Genomic DNA, 17132 nt, shown 5'->3' with positions numbered 1-17132 from the left:
ATAAGTAGCCTGCATGAAACCCACATGCTTCTCAAAGTTACAGTACACCAGAGTAGGAAGAAGGACTCCAGCCCATCTCCCTGACATATTAAGCAAACCATTCACAGACCCACAGGAATTCTGTCTCTTTCAGGCCACGCAATGAACACTGAGGGGTTGCCATGTGAATGACTAGGTTCAATTATGAAGTTAGCCAAAATGAACGATTGTCAGGCTACAGCCATGTTCACCTGCAGCACAGCCTTAGTCTTCTGATCGCCCTTATTCCACTGAAACCTGAGAATGAAAGAGCTCGTCAATTGATTTTGGGCTCCCTGACACCGGCTCTGACATACTGTTCATGCCCTAAACTCAGGCCGGGTATGAAAACATCCCCACATGGACTTTGGGAGTTGACGGCAACCATGGTAGGGAATTCTGCTCAAGTGTGGCTAGCACAGAATAACAAACTAGAGAAGGTTGGAGCTGGAAGGAGCCTTCCAGATCTTCCAACCAATTTCTCTTATAAAGAGAAGACAATCTTAGACGATGACTGCCTTGCCCACTCACACAGTTAATAGTGGCTGGAAGGCCCTTTTTATCCTATTCTCTGGAGAATTAAGAAATACTTCAATGAATGGACTCATAGTAGGCAATACCTATTGCCCCATAATTGCTTCCTTCAGGGGTGCTGGCAGCAATGGGATGTGACACCGCCATATTTCCAGAGCCTGTTAAAAAGAAAAGCAAACACTTCATGTCCAGTTGCTAAAACAACACAACTCTAAGTAGCTTGAATCATCAGTCCAATACAAGACTCACCAAACTGTGACCTACAGGCAAAATCTAGCCTGCTACCTATTTTTGTATAACCCTTTAACTAAGAATGGTTTTAGAATGTGAGACAGGAAACCATCAAAATCCTAGAGGAGAATACAGGCAACAACCTCTTTGACCTCAGCTGTGGCAACTTTTTACTAGGCATGTCTCTGGAAGCAAGGGAAACAAAAGCAAAAATTATCTATTATGACTTCATCAAGATAAAAAACTTCTTCACAGTGAAGGAAACAATCAATAAAACTAAAAGCCAATCTATGGAATGGGAGAAGATATTTGCAAATGACATACCAGATAAAGGGCTAGTATCCAAAATCTATAAAGAATTGATTAAACTCAACACCTAATCAATAAGCAAGTTAAGAAATGGGCAGAAGACATGAACAGACACTTCTCCAAAGAAGACATACAAATGGTGAACAGACTCATGAAAAAACGCTCACCATCACTCATCATCAGGGAAATACAAATCAAAATCACAATGAGATACCACTTCACACCTGTCAGAATGGCTAACATTAACAACTCAGGAAACAATGGAGGTTGGTGAGGATGCAGAGAAAGGGGAACCCTCCTACACTGTTGGTGGGAATGCAAACTAGGGCAGCCGCTCTGGAAAACAGTGTGGAGGTTCCTCAGAAAGTTAAAGATAGAACTACTTACTCTATGACCCTGCAATTGCACTAAGTATTTATCCAAAGGATACAAAAATACTGATTTGAAAGGGCACATACAACCCAATGTGTTACAGCAGCACTAACAATAGCCGAATTATGGAGAGCCCAAATGTCCATCAACTGATGAATGGGCAAAGAAGATGAGGTTTATATATACACAACAGAATATTACTCAGCTATCAAAAAGAATAGATCTTGCCATTTGCAATGATGTGGATGGAACTAGAGTGTATTATGCTAAGTGAAATAAGTCAGTCACAGAAAGACAAATACCATATGATTTCATTCATATGTGGAATTTAAGAAACAAAACAGATGAACATAAGGCAAGGGAAGGAAAAATAAAATAAGATAAAAACAGAGAGGGAGGCAAACCATAAGAGACTCTTAACTATAGAGAACAAACTGAGGGTTGCTGAAGGGGAGGCGGGTGGAGAGATGAGTTAATAGGTGATGGGTATTAAGGAGGGCACTTGTGGGGATGAACACTGGGTGTTATATACAAGTGATGAATCACTAAACTCTCCTCCTGAAACCACAACTACAGTATATGTTAACTAACCTAAATTTAGGTAAAATCTTGGAAAGGAAAATAAATATTTTAAATGGTTGGGGAAAGAAATCAAAAGATTTCATGACAGGTAAAAATCACATGAAATTCAAATTTCAGTACTCATACATGAAGTCCTGTTGAAACACAGTCATGGCCACTTGGGTATGTCTATGGCTGCTTTTGGCTATGGTGGCAGCGTTGAGCAGTTGTGACAGAGACGATACGGCCCTGTGAAGTCTAACATATTTGCTATTTGGCACTCTACAGAGAAAAAAAAAAAAAAATCTTCCAGTTCCTGCCTGAAAGTATTGCAGAATCACAAGAACAAAGGAGCACAGGTCCTGAAATCACTTTGAGGAAGGTCACCACTGAACAGAAACACAGAAGTATCTGTCTGTCATTAAACCGCTGTAATGTGGAGGCTTTCAAAATAGCATTTAGCAGCACCTTAACCACTGGCAGGATAAGTCCAGATAGGGAGGGAATTACAGCACTCCTTGGAGCAATCAATGGTGAAAACTGAACTAAGGATATGGAAGAATATGAGATATTTTGAGAGATATTTCTGTATCTGTTGCCAAATTTTTGTTGGCAGTGAGAGATAAATTAAGATAATGTTCCTCAAACTTTTCCACTGAAGTACTCCTTGTAGCACAGGGAGTGAACTCATCCCTCTGTGTCTGGTGCTGTCATCTGGAGCCATGCCACCACCAATATCAGAGAGAAATAGCTTCCAACCTTCTCCTTGGTTGTTAGGCAAGATGCTATTCACTGAGTTTATTCACCTCCGAGAATTAGGTGGATCTGAACAAGGAGAGGAGAAACCACAATTAAGCAGGGTATCTAGGCAGTTTCTCTGACTCTGACTTCATGCTACAATATTTCCAGGAGCCACACTCATCCGCGGAGATGCTTGAAAATGTTTCTTTACGCCTCCTGAGTTTTGTCAAGGATCTAGGATATTGTCAGGCTGGTGGGCATTTCAATATAGTATCTTCCTTCTGAAGTGAGATCGCTTGTATCACATTACAGGCAGAAAGGTCTGTGTGTTACCCAGTCAGTCTCTTATATGGTTGCAGAGAAATAGATTTTCGGTGAAGACACATAACTGAGGATATTCTATGATACCCTCACTGTAAATGTATTTCCATTTCTTCATTGAAAATGCAGTTTGTTACAGTTTGCGTTCATGCTGCAGTATGTAACCCGCACAATGGAACCAAAAGCCTCACCAGTTCATCATTTATCACAGCCAGCTCTCCTCATCCACCTCTCAAACTTCCTTCCGCTGGTGGGCAATAAAATCATTCACGGTTTTTCAGGCCAATTTGTAGGCTTTATCATACCTTTTAGTCTTTTTGTGTCCATTAATTTCCTTCATGAAGAAAAAGATTTAAGGGGCGCCTGGGTGGCTCAGTTGGTTAAGCATTAGACTCTTGATTTCTGCTCAGGTCGTGCTTTCATGGGTTCATGAGTTCTAGCCCCGTGTCTGCTTGGGATTCACTCCCCTCTTTCTGCCCTTCCTCTGCTCGTACTCTTGCTCTCTCTCAAAATAAATAAACTTAAAAGAAAAAAGAAAGGAAAATATTTAAATCCTGAGTTCAAAATATTTAGTCAGGTGATGAGAGATGGCCTTGGAGACTCAATTTCCTTCCTCCTTTTGGTAGCTTAGCCAAGAGCTGGCTCAGCCAAGGTCTTTAACTAACACAGCATTCCTGGCAGGCAGGGTTGTTCCCAGGCCCTCAGAGTGCAGACTCCCTGGCACTGTTCCTAGGCCTGGAGATTCCTTGATAGATTTCTCATCACGTCAAGAAAGTAGATGTACCTTGGCCTTTCTTGGGCTTACCCGTAAATATGGAACGTGGTTTCACCACCGTCTTTGCTTTTCATCCAACTTCCAGACAAAGAAACAGGTTATTTTCAGACCCGTAAGTATGAGGTATTAAATTTTTTGTGTGTGCCCAATAATAACGTTATGTGGAGATTTGTACAACTTGACTGACTCTTCGTTCTAGGACAGATTTGGTCGTAGTTACAGCACAGAGCTTTGCTGCTGGATACTATTGACAATAACAAGTACTACTTACTATGACCCCCACCACTAGTACTGCTATGATAACTAATGCTCTCACTGCTATTATATATTATAGAACTACTGCATCTCACTACTGTGGTTGTTGATGCTAGATGATGTTTATGGAGAACTTACTGCATGTCAGAGACCCTTTTAATTTCTTTTCAAGAATTTACTCATTTAAGTTTTCAACAGCCCAATGAGGTGGGTACTGTTCTCACCATTTTAAAATAACAAAAGAGAGGCACCGAGAGTGGTTTGTTGTATTAGTTTCAGTCAAAACTTATCTTCTTTTTATTTATTCATTTATTTATTTATTATTGTTTTTTAATGTTTATTTTTTATTTATTTTGAGAGACAGAGCAAGAGTGTCGGAGGGACAGAGAGAGAGAGAGAGAGAGAGAGAGAGAGAATCCCAAGCAGTCTCTGTGCTGTCAGCACAGAGCCCAATGTGGGTCTCGAACCCACAAACCCTGAGATCACGCATGACCTGAGCAGAAACCAAGAGTTGGACGCTTCACTGACTGAGCCACCCGGGTGCCCCAAAACTTATCTTCTTAATTGAAAAACAACACCAGGATTTTCTTCCAGTATAGGAATAACTGGCAGCGAGCATGTTACTTTCATGGAGTATTCAAGAATATCTTTCAAAAAGACAAGGAGGTTGAGACTTGTTCTCATCTCCACTATAATAAGCTGATACTTTAAAGAAGCATCTAAGGGCAACATTTGCTTTTTAGGTTGTCTGCTACTGCTTACCAATGATTTTCTATTGGGTCATTTCCCTCAGTGTCTTTCATATTTGTCTCTTTTCAAGCTCAAACTCCCTCTTTTAAAGTTTTTAATTCAAGTGTAATTAACAAACAGTGTGATATTAATTTCAGGTGTGCAACATGATTCAACAATTCTGTACATTCCTCGGTGCTTATCATAAATGTACTCTTAATCCCCATCACCTATTTCACCTGTAACCCCACCCACCTCCCTTCTGGCAACCACCAGTTTGTTTTCTGTATTTAAAAGTCTGTTTTTTTAATTTGTCCTTTTCTTTGTTCATTTGTTTTGTTTCTTGAATTCCACATATGAGTGAAATCATATAGTACTTATCTTTCTCTGATTGACTTATTTCACTTAGCACTATACCCTCTGGGTCCATCCATATTATTGCAAATGGCAAGATTTCATTCTTTTTTATGGCTGAGTAATATTCTATTACACACATGCACACACACACACACACACACACAAACACACCTTATATCTTCTTCATCCATTCATCAACCAATGGAAACTTGGGCTGCTTCCATAATTTGGTTATTGTAAATAATGCTGCAAGAAACATAGATGTGCCTAAATCTTTTTGAATTAGTGTTTTTGTTTTCTTTGGATAAATACCCAGTAGTGGAACTGCTGGATTATATGGTAATTCTATTTTTAAATTAAAAAAATTTTTTGAATGTTTATTTATTTTTGAGAAGGAGAGAGAGAGAGAGAGAGAGAGAGAGAGCGTGATCAGGGCAGGGGCAGAGAGAGAGGGAGATACAGTATCTGAAGCAGGCTCCAGGCTCCGAGCTATCAGCATAGAGCCTGATGTGGGGCTTGAACTAATGAACCACGAGATTATGACCTGAGCCGAAGTCAGATGCTCAACCGACTGAGACACCCAGGTGCCACTATTTTTTTTTATATTTATATACTTTTGAAAAAGAGAGAGAGAAAGAGAGAACACACAAGTGGGGGAGGGACAGAGAGAGAGGGAGACAGAGGATCCAAAGCAGCCTCTTCACTGACCGCTTAGAGCCTGATGGGCGTGAACCTACTTAAGCTGAGGTTGGATACTCAATTGATTGAGCCACCTGGGTGCCCTGATTCTTTTATTTTTTGAGGCACTTCCACACTGTTTTCCACAGTGGCTGCACCAGTTTGTATTCCTACCAACAGTGCATGAGGGTTCTTTTTTCTCCATATCTTCACCCACACTTGTTATTTCTTGCCTTCTTGATTTTAGCCGTTCTGACAGGTGTGAGATGATAACTCATTGTGGCTTTGATTTGCATTTCCCTGAGGATGAGTGGTGTTGAGCACTCTTTTCATGTATCTGTTGGCCATCTGTGAGTCTTCACTGGAGAAATGTCTGTTCATGTCCTCTTCCCATTTTTAAATTGAATTATGTGTTTTTATGGTGTTCAGCTATATAGGTTCTTTATATATTTTGGGTATTAATTCCTTATTAGATATGTCATTTGCAAGTATCTTCTCCCATTCAATAAGTTGTCTTTTTGTTTTGTTGGTGGTTTCCTTTGGTGTGCAGAAACTTTTTATTTTGGTGTAGTCTCAATAGTTTATTTTTGCTTTTGTTTCCCTTGCCTGAGAAGACATAGCTAATGTTGCTAAGGCTGAGGTCAAAGAGATTACTGCCTGTGTTTTCTTCTAGAAATGTTATGGTTTCAGGTCACACACTTAGGTCGTTAATCTATTTTGAGTTTATTTTTGTGTATGGTATAAGAAAACAGCCCAGTTTCATTCTTTTGTATGTAGCTATCCAGCTTTCCCAACACTATTTGCTGAAGAGACTGTCTTTTTCCCATTGTATATACTTGCCTCTTTTGCTGTAGATTAATTGACCATAAAAGTGTGGGCTCATTTCTGGGCTTTCTATCTTGTTCCATTGATCTATGTGTCTTATTTTTATGCCAGTACCACACTGTTCTGATTACCACATATATTTTTTTTTAAGTTTATTTATTTATTTTTGAGAGAGAGAGAGAGAGAGAGCAAGTAAGGGAAGGGCAGAGAGAGAGAATCCCAAACAGGCTCCTCACAGTCAGTGCAGAGCTCCACATGGGGCTTGAACTCACGAACTGTGAGATGATGACACGTGACCTGAGCCGAAATCAAGAGTTGGATGCTTAACCAACTGAGCTACCCAGGTGCCCCTGGTAACTATATCTCTATAGTATATTTTGAAATCTGGGATTGTGATACCACCAGTTTTGTTCTTTTTCAAGATTGCTTTGGCTGTTTGGTCTTTTGTGTTTTCAGACAAATTTTAGGATTATTGTTCCAATTCTATGAAAACTACTGTTGGTATTTTGATAGGGATTAAATCTGTAGATGTAAGATCTACATTACATATAAGTTCTACCATTACCCTATGTCCTTTTATAAAGATGTAATTTTAAAATTATTAAATGTGTAAATAGGAAGTGAAGAATGACACTAAAATCATAAAACCCAGAATTTTTGGCATTTTGGTGCTACTGAGAAGCCCTCTACCACGAGAGGCAGAAGTGTGCATAGGAAAGTGCTTGAGTTTGGTTATGACAGGAGGTTGAAATGGTTTGTGGGAGGCAATGTTTTTGTGGGTGTAAACAAAGGAGAAAAAACCCACAAAACCTAAAATCAAAGCTAGTGAGCAAACAAAAACAATCGCTGTTTTTTTAGGTGACACTTCATTAAAAAGCAAAAGCCAGCTGTGTGGGTCTGTTCAGACTTGGATGTGTCGCTGATTTCTGTACTCAGCTCTGGCTCATGATTGAGCAAGCTGTGATTCTAATCTGGTTGTTAGCCATTTTCACTCTGAGGCATCTGCAACATCACTAATTCTAGGATGGACAAGAGAACCAAGATTTTCACGGGCAAGACAAGTGCCAGAACATAAAGATGTTTTACCTTTGTGGACTTTTTTTTTTTTTTTAAGAAATGTGGTCTTAAAAAAAATTTTTTTTTAACATTTATTTACTTTTGAGAGAGCGAGACAGAGCATGAGTGGGGGAGGGGCAGAGAGTGGTGGGGGTGGGGGTGGGCAGGTAGGGTACACAGAATTCAAAGCAGGCTCCAGGCTCTAAGCTGTCAGCACAAAGCCCGATGTGGGGCTGGAACTCAGGGACCTCGAGATCATGACCTGAGCCGAAGTCGGCCGCTTAGCCGACTGAGCCACCCAGGGGCCCCTAACTCTGTGGACTTTTATAGGCACAATTTAAATATGAGATTGGCAACTTTGTATAACAGTATTCTGTTAATTTTTCTAATGTTTAAGACCTTCTCAGAATGCAAAAAACCAGAACATTGGCTCCCAAACTTCAAGTATGCTCCCAGAAGGAGAGTTATATTTATATTTAACTGTATGGTATTTAGAAAGAATTAAACACAAAATATCAGTTTATAGGACAGACCAAGATGTTCTGGCTGGGAATAAGTAAACATATAAAGTTGTGAATGAGCTCATCTTAATGAAGAGAGTTATTCTGGCATCTTTTTCTCTGAGCATGAGCCCTTTGCCATCTGTTTACTTACACTGCATAAGATATGTTTGCATGTTGGCTTTTAATATTAAATGCTCAACATGAAGAGAAAAACTTTACTTCATTTTTTGAGCATGTTTGGATCTTTCAGTGATTTCATATTTATAATTGTCTTGCCTTCTGTCTCTGGACTCAGGAGGTTGGAAGTTGAAGAGGTAGTCAGAGATGATGGGAACTAGCTGCTGGAAAATTTCAGTTTTATGCCAATAGGCTACCTATCCCAACTAGTCTCAACAGATGAGGAGAGAGTTCCAGTCCAAGATGGCAACATGGGAAGACACCGAGCTCACCTCCTCCACGGACACACCAAATCTACACCCATTTATAAAGCAATTCCTCCCGAAGAACCTAGGGCTGCCTGAGTAGCTTCTACGCAAGTAAAGATAGAACAGCAAGAAAAACAAAGACATGGTAAGGAAGGGCACTATGGGAACTACAGTGGGAGGGACCATGAACAGATCTGTGTACCTTGGGGCGCTGACAAAAACCACGGTTTAAAAGGGCAACTAGGGGCACCTGGGCAGCTCAGTTGGTTGGGCATCTGACTCTCTTGGTCTCGGCTCAGGTCGTGATCTCATGGTTCGTGGATTCGAGCCCGAGATGGGCTCTGCACTGACAGCTCAGAGGCTGCATGGGATTATCTCTCTCACTCTCTGCCCCTCCCCTGTTCACATGCACACGCACATTGTCCCTCTCAAAATCAATAAATAAAAACACTTAAAAAAAATAAAAGGGCAACTCGAATATGAAAGATCCAGCCTTCAAACTCCAGCAAACGGTGGGAGAGCTACTGGAACTCTCTCTGCTGGGAGGGTCTGGCCAGGGTCTTGGTTCGTTGTCCCCCTCCACCTGGATGGAGTACAGGGGAGCATGGCCCAGGTGTCATAGCTGGCCCACCTCCTTAGTGCACATTAGTTTTAGAAGTTCTCTCTGCAGAAAGATGAATAAACTTTAAATATAAACCATACACAGTGAAGCCTTTCTACTCTAGTAAAATGTTGCCACCAACGTTAAGCGTATCTATTGAAGAGAATGTTTCTGAGGGGAAAAAAATAAAAGGACAGGCATCCTGAGTCCCCAGTGGCAAATTGGGTAAAATCTCTGTTTTTGGCACTCCTTGTAACCTATCAGTACTCCATGGCCACATTCCAGATGCCAGCATGGAGAGGAAGAAATACATGCCATGTTTAGCTGGTCCCTTTTTCCTCCCACCATCCCACTGGGCTCAAAGAAGTGGCCTCATTCTCTCTTGCAAGAGTTTCTCTGCCTTGTCTTCTTGCTGTGGTAGCCTTCAACCTCTCCCCTTCTCTGGGGTCACAATGGCACGTGCAGTGGAGTAAGATAAACAAAGTGAGTCTGGAGGTTTTTGTTTTGTTTTTAAGTTGAGAGAATGAGGAAAACCACAAAAATGAGATTTCTCTTACAGAAAAAGTGGCAAGAAAAGCCAAGAAAATTTGTAAAAAGAAGCATCAGGACTAGAGTTTGAGACCCATTGCCACAGAACCTGATGGTGGCCTATGCTCCTTGACTCCTCCAAACTCACACTGCTTGTCTTCATTCCCTCTGCACCCTGCTCTTTGCTAAGAGGCTGATTTGGTAATGGCTCCATGGAGGGAAGAATTTGATTGGCCATTGGGTTCTTAAATCTAACAACTTGTCACGTTTGTTAAGCTCTCTCACTTGAGACAGTAACCCTCTCTTACCCTCAGTTTCCATGCTGACAGCTCATGTGGTCCCAGAAGCCTGTGAGACATACTTCATTCACCTTTCTCTCCAGTTGTGGCTGAATTTCTGTATAGGTTCTTTACAATGATGTGAAATGTGGGATTTTTCACTGACAGGGCCACTAAAGGTTTTTAGAACACAGAGCCTTTCCTAGTACCCCTCACAATACCCCAGAGGTCCCTGCCTTCAGTGCTAAGTGATGAGTGGGGAATACAGTAAAAAATGCCTTCATGGCCTCAAGAAAGTCTTTACAAACACTATTTCCATTTCACCTGGCTCCACAAAATTATCTCCATCTTTATCCCGTGAAGTATGAAAGACATCTCTTTGTTTTAAGCACAATCGAAACCAATGTCAATATTTTTCAAATAGAACTTAAAGAATGGCAGGCAAATGAAAGAAAAACAAATACAGGGTAGCTGACAGATATTCCAAATGCAGCCTTCCTTTTGTTATGTAACTAAAACAGGACTGCCACCAATTTGACAGCCTGTAGGGACCTGGCTCCATGTTTTCTGCGTGAAGCACAGGCAAGGTGAAAGCATCAGGCCCAGCTCCTCAGATGTCTAGGTCCACACTGATTTGGGTGGACACCATGCCAAGCCTAATGGGATCCTTCTTCCCTTTGAGACACTGCTCCTAGCATTTTCTCTGATTAGCAGCCCCCCAGGGCATTTCCTGTAGCTCTGAGCTCCACTGAACTTCCTGTAGCCCCCACAGTCACACTGATCCTGGCCTTTGGGAGAGAAATATTTTTTAACTTTTTACTTTTATTCTTATCTTGAGAGAGATAGCATGCACAAGCAGGGGAGAGAGGAAGACAGAGAACGGGGAAGAGAGAGAGAGAGAGAGAGAGAGAGAGAGAGAGAGAGACTCTTTTTTTTCTTGTAATGTTTTTTAATGTTTAGTCATTTTTGAGAGATAGAGACAGAGCATGGATGGGGGAGGGGCAGAGAGATAGAGGGAGACACAGCACCAAAGCAGGCTCCAGGCTCCAAGTGGTCAGCACAGAGCCTGATGCGGGGCTTGAACCCATGAACTATGATATCATGACTTGAGCCGAAGTCGGGTGCCTAACCGACTGAGCCACCCAGGTGCCAAGAGAGAGAAAGAGAGAGAGAGAGAGAGAGAGAGAGAGAGAGAGAGAGAGAGAATCTCAAGAAGGTTCCATGCTCAGTGTGGAGCCTGACACAGGGGCTCAATCCCATGACCCTGGGATCACGACCTGAGCAGAAATCGAGAGTTGGATGCTCAACCCACTGAGCCACCCAGGGGTCCTGAGAAAGACATTTCTATATCCTTGCTTCTCTGCAAACCTTCCTCCCCTGTCTCACATTCATTTCAGTGCCCTTCACTTGCTTGTGTCTCTTGCTCCAGGCTGCTTTCTCAATGTTCCACTGGATATGCTTAGGTTCTTTCCTAGAGTAGAGTGTGCCTTCTCTGCTCTTGTCTCCCGCATCTAGGTCTCATCTCACTTGTCATGTGCCTTCTCTCCCTGTAGCCTGTCCGCATAACAAAGGTGCTGTATTTCCTCCCTATTTCAAAGTCCTTTGTGGTGAACACTCCTAGTCCCTACTTCCTAACTAAGCTGGGATTTTGTTCAGGTATCCTCGTCAGGCAGTCTGTGTGTTTAAGTCAGTGATTCCCAATTGGGGGTAGGGGTGGGGGAACCATTTTGCCCCCAAGAGAACATTGTCTAGGGACATTTTTAGTTGTCACAAGGAGGGAGTGTACTACTGGTTTCTAGTAGGTAGAGGTGAAGAATGGAGTTAGACATCCTACAATGTACAGGACAGCCCCCCCCCCCAACAAATAATTATCTGGCCTGTAATGTCAATAACGTTGAGTTTGAGAAACACCAGTCTTAGAGGAAGATGATCTCATCCTAGTTCTGTAAGGAGGCTTGATTGATCTGTAGGTAAATCTATTCCTTTGCGGTGACTGGTTTAACAAGCAAATGATCCACTCTATGCCAATGAAACATGAGCAGTTACTGGGTGCTTCTGAAAAAGTCCTTCCCTTTGGACATTGTCAGGTGAGGGTGTCAAAGTGATTCATCTCACCACTGTCACTGGAATTAAAGCAGAGCCAAGGGAGTGGCAGGGGAAAGGACCAGGGCCACCAGACTCAGTCAGTCCTAAGTGCACCCTTTTGTTCAACTTCCAGGGAGACAAGCATCTATATTGTTTAAGTGTGGTTTGAGATATAATTTGTTGTTATTTGCAGCTATGTGAATCCTAACTGATGCATCTTTACTCTTATCTTCTTTCCTTCCCTCCATCTCTCCCTCCTTTCCATCTTCTTTCTTTTCTTTTTTCTTTTCTTTTCTTTTCTTTTCTCTTCCTTTCCCTTCCGTTTCCTTTCTCTCTCTTTCTCTCTCCCTTCCTCCCTCCCTCTCTCCCTTTCTTCCTTCCTCCCCCCTTTCCTTCCTTCCTTCCTTCCTTCCTTCCTTCCTTCCTTCCTTCCTTCTTCCTTCCTTCCTTCCTTCCTTCCTTCCTTCCTTCCTTCCTTCCCTCCTTCTTTCTTCCTTCCTTCCTTCCTTCCTTCCTTCCTTCCTTCCTTCCTTCCTTCCTTCTTTCCTTCCTCCCTCCCTTCCTTCCTCCTTTTCTTCTTTCTTTCTTTTCTTGTCACTCATTCACTTCTGCTTGCCATCTGAAGGGTCTCTTCAGAGCTAATTTTCAGAGCTTTCTTGATCTTAGACAATGATCTGAGCTAAAGTTTCAGCTCTGTCTACCTACACTTCACTGTTCAAGAAACTTCTGAACACGGAAATTCTTTCAATTATCAATGCGGTAATAAAATACTTCATTGATACAATAAAAATAACGGACCATCCTTTCACAGAGCACCAATGGGATTGGACTAATCAGGCTTTCTAAGTTCAACTGGGACCTAAAATAAGAGCAAAACTTGGAAAGCACTAGAAGAAAAAGGATGAGATCCAGAGAGAAGACAAATTCATTTAAACATTTTACGAATAAAAGGGAAAGTAGCACTTAGTATTTTAAAGACGCTAGAGCAGGTGTCCTTTGATAGTCTTTCATATTGCTGGTCGAATGTTGTCAAAGCCAATTGCCTGGGTGGCTGGAAAATAAACATGCTGACATTGAGGAAGACAAAAGTCAAAGGAAGGCAGGAGAAGCAGAGTGAGAAATGCTCCTGGTGGGTGGGTAGGGGATCAATTTGTGCTTCTCTAAGACTCTGTGGGCTCAGTTAAGTACAGAAAACACAGAACTGAACATCTGCTGCATGTGGCTTAAAAATCAAGTCTCATTTCATCGTTCCTTTTCTAAATCATCACTCTGGGCCAAATAACTTATGAACACTGAGTAACTCATGCTTAGACTTTTTAAAGATGAGGATATTTACAAAAGGTGTAAACCTCCAGTTATAGAATAACTAAGTCCTGGGGATATAAGGTACAGGCTGGTCATTATATTGTGTATTTGAAAGTTCCTAAGATGGGGCGCCTGGGTGGCGCAGTCGGTTAAGCGTCCGACTTCAGCCAGGTCACGATCTCGCGGTCCGGGAGTTCGAGCCCCGCGTCGGGCTCTGGGCTGATGGCTCAGAGCCTGGAGCCTGTTTCCCATTCTGTGTCTCCCTCTCTCTTTGCCCCTCCCCCGTTCATGCTCTGTCTCTCTCTGTCCCCCAAAAAATAAATAAACGTTGAAAAAAAAATTTTTTTTAAAAAAGAAAGTTCCTAAGAGAGGTCTTTTTTTTTTTTTTTTTTTTTAATGTTTATTTTTGAGAGATAGAGACAGAGAGAGACAGAGTGCGAGCAAGGGAGAGGCAGAGACAGAGGGAGGCACAGAATCCGAAACAGGCTCCAGGCTCTGAGCTGTCAGCACAAAGCCTGACGCAGGGCCTGAACCCAGGAACCTCGAGTTCGTGACCTGACTGAAGTCAGATGCTTGAGCCACCCAGGCGCAAACCCCCCCGCCCCCCCCCCCCCCCCCACCCCGGCCCCCGCCCAAGAGAGTAGATCTTAAAAGTTCTCATCACAAGAAAAAATTTGTAGCTCTGTGTGGTGATGGATGTTAACTAGACTTAATCGTGGTAATCATTTTGCAATATATACAAATATTGCATCATTGTGTTGTATACTCAAAACTTACAATGTTACATGTCAGTTATTTCTTGATTTAAAAAAATGAGGACATTTAATTGTTAAAAAATTTTTATAAAAAGATCAGGTAATTGAGTTTCTTCAAATTATCAGAGTGGAGGAAAGGGCACATTACAATGGTCAAATAATCAATTATTCTGGATTTCCCAAAGTTATTACACTTGTTAGTCTCAAATAATTCAGGTTTTTAGCCACTTGAACAACAATAACAAAAAAGCCTCTATTTCAATTTGGGAAAATTGAACTGTGTATTAGAGTTGAGACAATAAATTCTTATTGTTCGCAAGTTGGCTTTGGGATGAAATAGGTGTGAACAATTTACATCCTATAAAAGATTAAACTTCTAAAGAAGATGAGTGGCTGATAAATGAGCCATGGACAATTGCAAGGGACACTCTAAGCAAAGGGTCTTAGTAGGAGCTCCATATCTCAGTACTTACCAACTCTGAAAACTGGTTCTCACTAGCTCTGCTTTCTCTAGAAAGACTGTAGATTAGATTAGTCTGTGGGATAGGAACCAAGGGAGGGTTTGGCAATGATAAAGTCAGAGAGACAAAAGTGCCAAATGGGATGTTGCCGCACACTCTCTATCATTCGAATTGACTTTTCTTACCAGGAACTTTTCTTACCATCACTGGAACCAAAGCTTCCATCAATGGATTTTCTTTGAAATCTGTAAACAAGAACATACACATGCTCCTAAGACTGTGAAAACTTCAGCATTTTACATTTGTTGCAGATTTGTCTGCTAGGATCTCTTAAAACAAGCCTTTGCATGTGGAGAAATTGGAACTCTGACATGTTGCTGGCAGGATTGCAACATGGTACAGCCACTTTGAAAAACTCGAAAGTGAAACAGACTTAACATCTGACCCAGCAATTCCACTCCTAGGCATGTACATACATACATAAATTCATTTACTTATTTTCAGATTCATTTATTTTCAGATAATTCATACATCATGAAATTCATCCTCTAATGTGCACATTTCAATGCATTTTAATATGTTCACAAAATTGCAACCAGAACATTTTCATCCCCCCCCCCCCCAAGGAAATTTAAAACCTATTAGCAGTCACTCCCCATTCCCCACTCCTACACTTTCTGACAACCATGAATCTACTTTCTGTAAATTTGCCTGTTCTGGAAATTTCACATAAATGGAATCATAGCATATGTGGTCTTTTTTTGACTGGCTTCTGGTTCATCTATGTGGTAGGATGAATCAACACTTTGGTCTTTTATGTATAAATAATATTCCTTCATTTTATTTATTACTTTATTTATTTATTAGTTTATTTATTTATTTACTTATGTGAAAAAATTTTTAACGTCTATTTTTGAGAGAGAGAGAGAGAGTGTGAACGGGGTGGGGCAGAGAGAGAGGGAGACACAGAATCGGAAACAGGCTCCAGGCTCTGAGCCATCAGCCCAGAGCCTGACGCGGGGCTCAAACTCACAGACCGCCAGATCGTGACCTGGCTGAAGTCGGACGCTTAACCGACTGCGCCACCCAGGCGCCCCTGTTTTGTCATTTTCAATGTACAAGTCTTTAATTTGTTAAATTTATTCTTAAGTATTTTATTATTTTTGATCCTATTATAAATGGAATTGTTTTCTTAATTTCATGCTTGGATTAGTCATGGCCAGTGAATAGAAATAAAACTGGCTTTTGTATATTGATCTTGTATCCTGTAATCTTGATAAAGTCAGGATTTCTTTTTGGAGGTGATGAAAATTAGATAGTGGTTTTAGACAGTTGTGCAACTGTGAATATGCTAAAAGTCATTGAACTTTATACTTTAAAAGGGTGAATTTTGTGGTCTGTGAATTATATCTCAATAAAACTATTACTAAAAAAGCCAGATATATCATTTGGGAACATCTATCAAACATTAAAATGTGAATCACTGTCTTCTCGCAAAATGAGCTTCCCTTTTGGATGTGAGGTTGGTCAGGGAGGAGGAAAGTTAGGGATTAGATGTGTTTGTGCTTTCATACATACTCTTACTTCTAGACAGAGACTCTAGAAATTGCACACCCCAGATCCTGGTATGTCTGGTGGAAGAACTTCTCTTTATACCTCTTTTGTTCCTAGAGACAGCAAAGTCATCCCTGCCTCAGGGCCTTTGCTCTTTTTCTTTTCTTTTCTTTTCTTTTCTTTTCTTTTCTTTTCTTTTCTTTTCTTTTCTTTTCTTTTTTTTTTTTTTTGAGTGTTTTTTTTTTTAATTTATTTTTGAGAGACAGAGCACAAGTGGGGGAGGGGCAGAGAGAGAGGGAGACACAGAATCTGAAGCAGGCCCCAGGCTCTGGAGCTGTTGCACAGAGCCCAACCCAGAGCATGGACCCACCAACAGTGAGATCATGACCTAAGTCCGAGTCAAATGCTCAAGTGACTGAGCCACACAGGCACCCCAGGGCCTTTGCTCTTGTTCTCTGCCTGGGCCACTCTCTCCCCAGATCCTCACATGGCTAGCCTCTTCTTCCTATTAAAGTCTTCCTTCTGAGATATCTTCCTTGCTGAACAAATCAAATCTAATGTAGATTCCCAATCCAACCATTCCCTCTCACACTACAGTGTTTTTTTTTCCCTCCTGTCACTAGCTGAAATTATTTGCTTTATTAATACTTGCTTGCTTATATGTTTCCCCTCTGTACAATGTAAAGTCTGTTAGAGCAGGGATCTGGACTGTCTTGTTCACCACTGTATCACTGAACACTAGGACAGAGCCTGGCACATAGAAAATGATAACTAAATATTTGTTGACCGAGCAAGGCAGATTATTAAGAATGGTTACAATTTGGCCTGACTGTTCTAGCTGGCAAATGAGGCTATGGTTAAGTCCCTTTTGGTAA

At 41.3% G+C, this 17132-nt stretch overlaps 1 protein-coding gene across 5 annotated transcripts in view; it reads right to left on the bottom strand.

The window, feature by feature from the left end:
* Positions 1-17132, bottom strand: part of SIDT1 (SID1 transmembrane family member 1) — a 110952-nt gene that overhangs the window by 24338 nt on the left and 69482 nt on the right. For 3 of the 5 annotated variants that reach the window (XM_019839733.2, XM_019839732.2, XM_011285942.3), the window contains 2 exons: positions 14905-14948; positions 639-710 (listed from right to left, as the gene is read on the bottom strand). In XM_019839733.2, the coding sequence (XP_019695292.1) occupies positions 639-710; positions 14905-14948 (116 nt within the window). Of the gene's footprint in view, positions 1-230; positions 270-638; positions 711-14904; positions 14949-17132 lie in introns of those variants that run through there. The other 2 variants (XM_023260142.2, XM_023260143.2) reach the window with 2 other exon arrangements.

The sequence above is a fragment of the Felis catus genome, chromosome C2 (genome assembly GCF_018350175.1).
Source record: "Felis catus isolate Fca126 chromosome C2, F.catus_Fca126_mat1.0, whole genome shotgun sequence".
Taxonomy (NCBI): domain Eukaryota; kingdom Metazoa; phylum Chordata; class Mammalia; order Carnivora; family Felidae; genus Felis; species Felis catus.
This window is presented reverse-complemented; position numbering and strand designations above follow the sequence as displayed.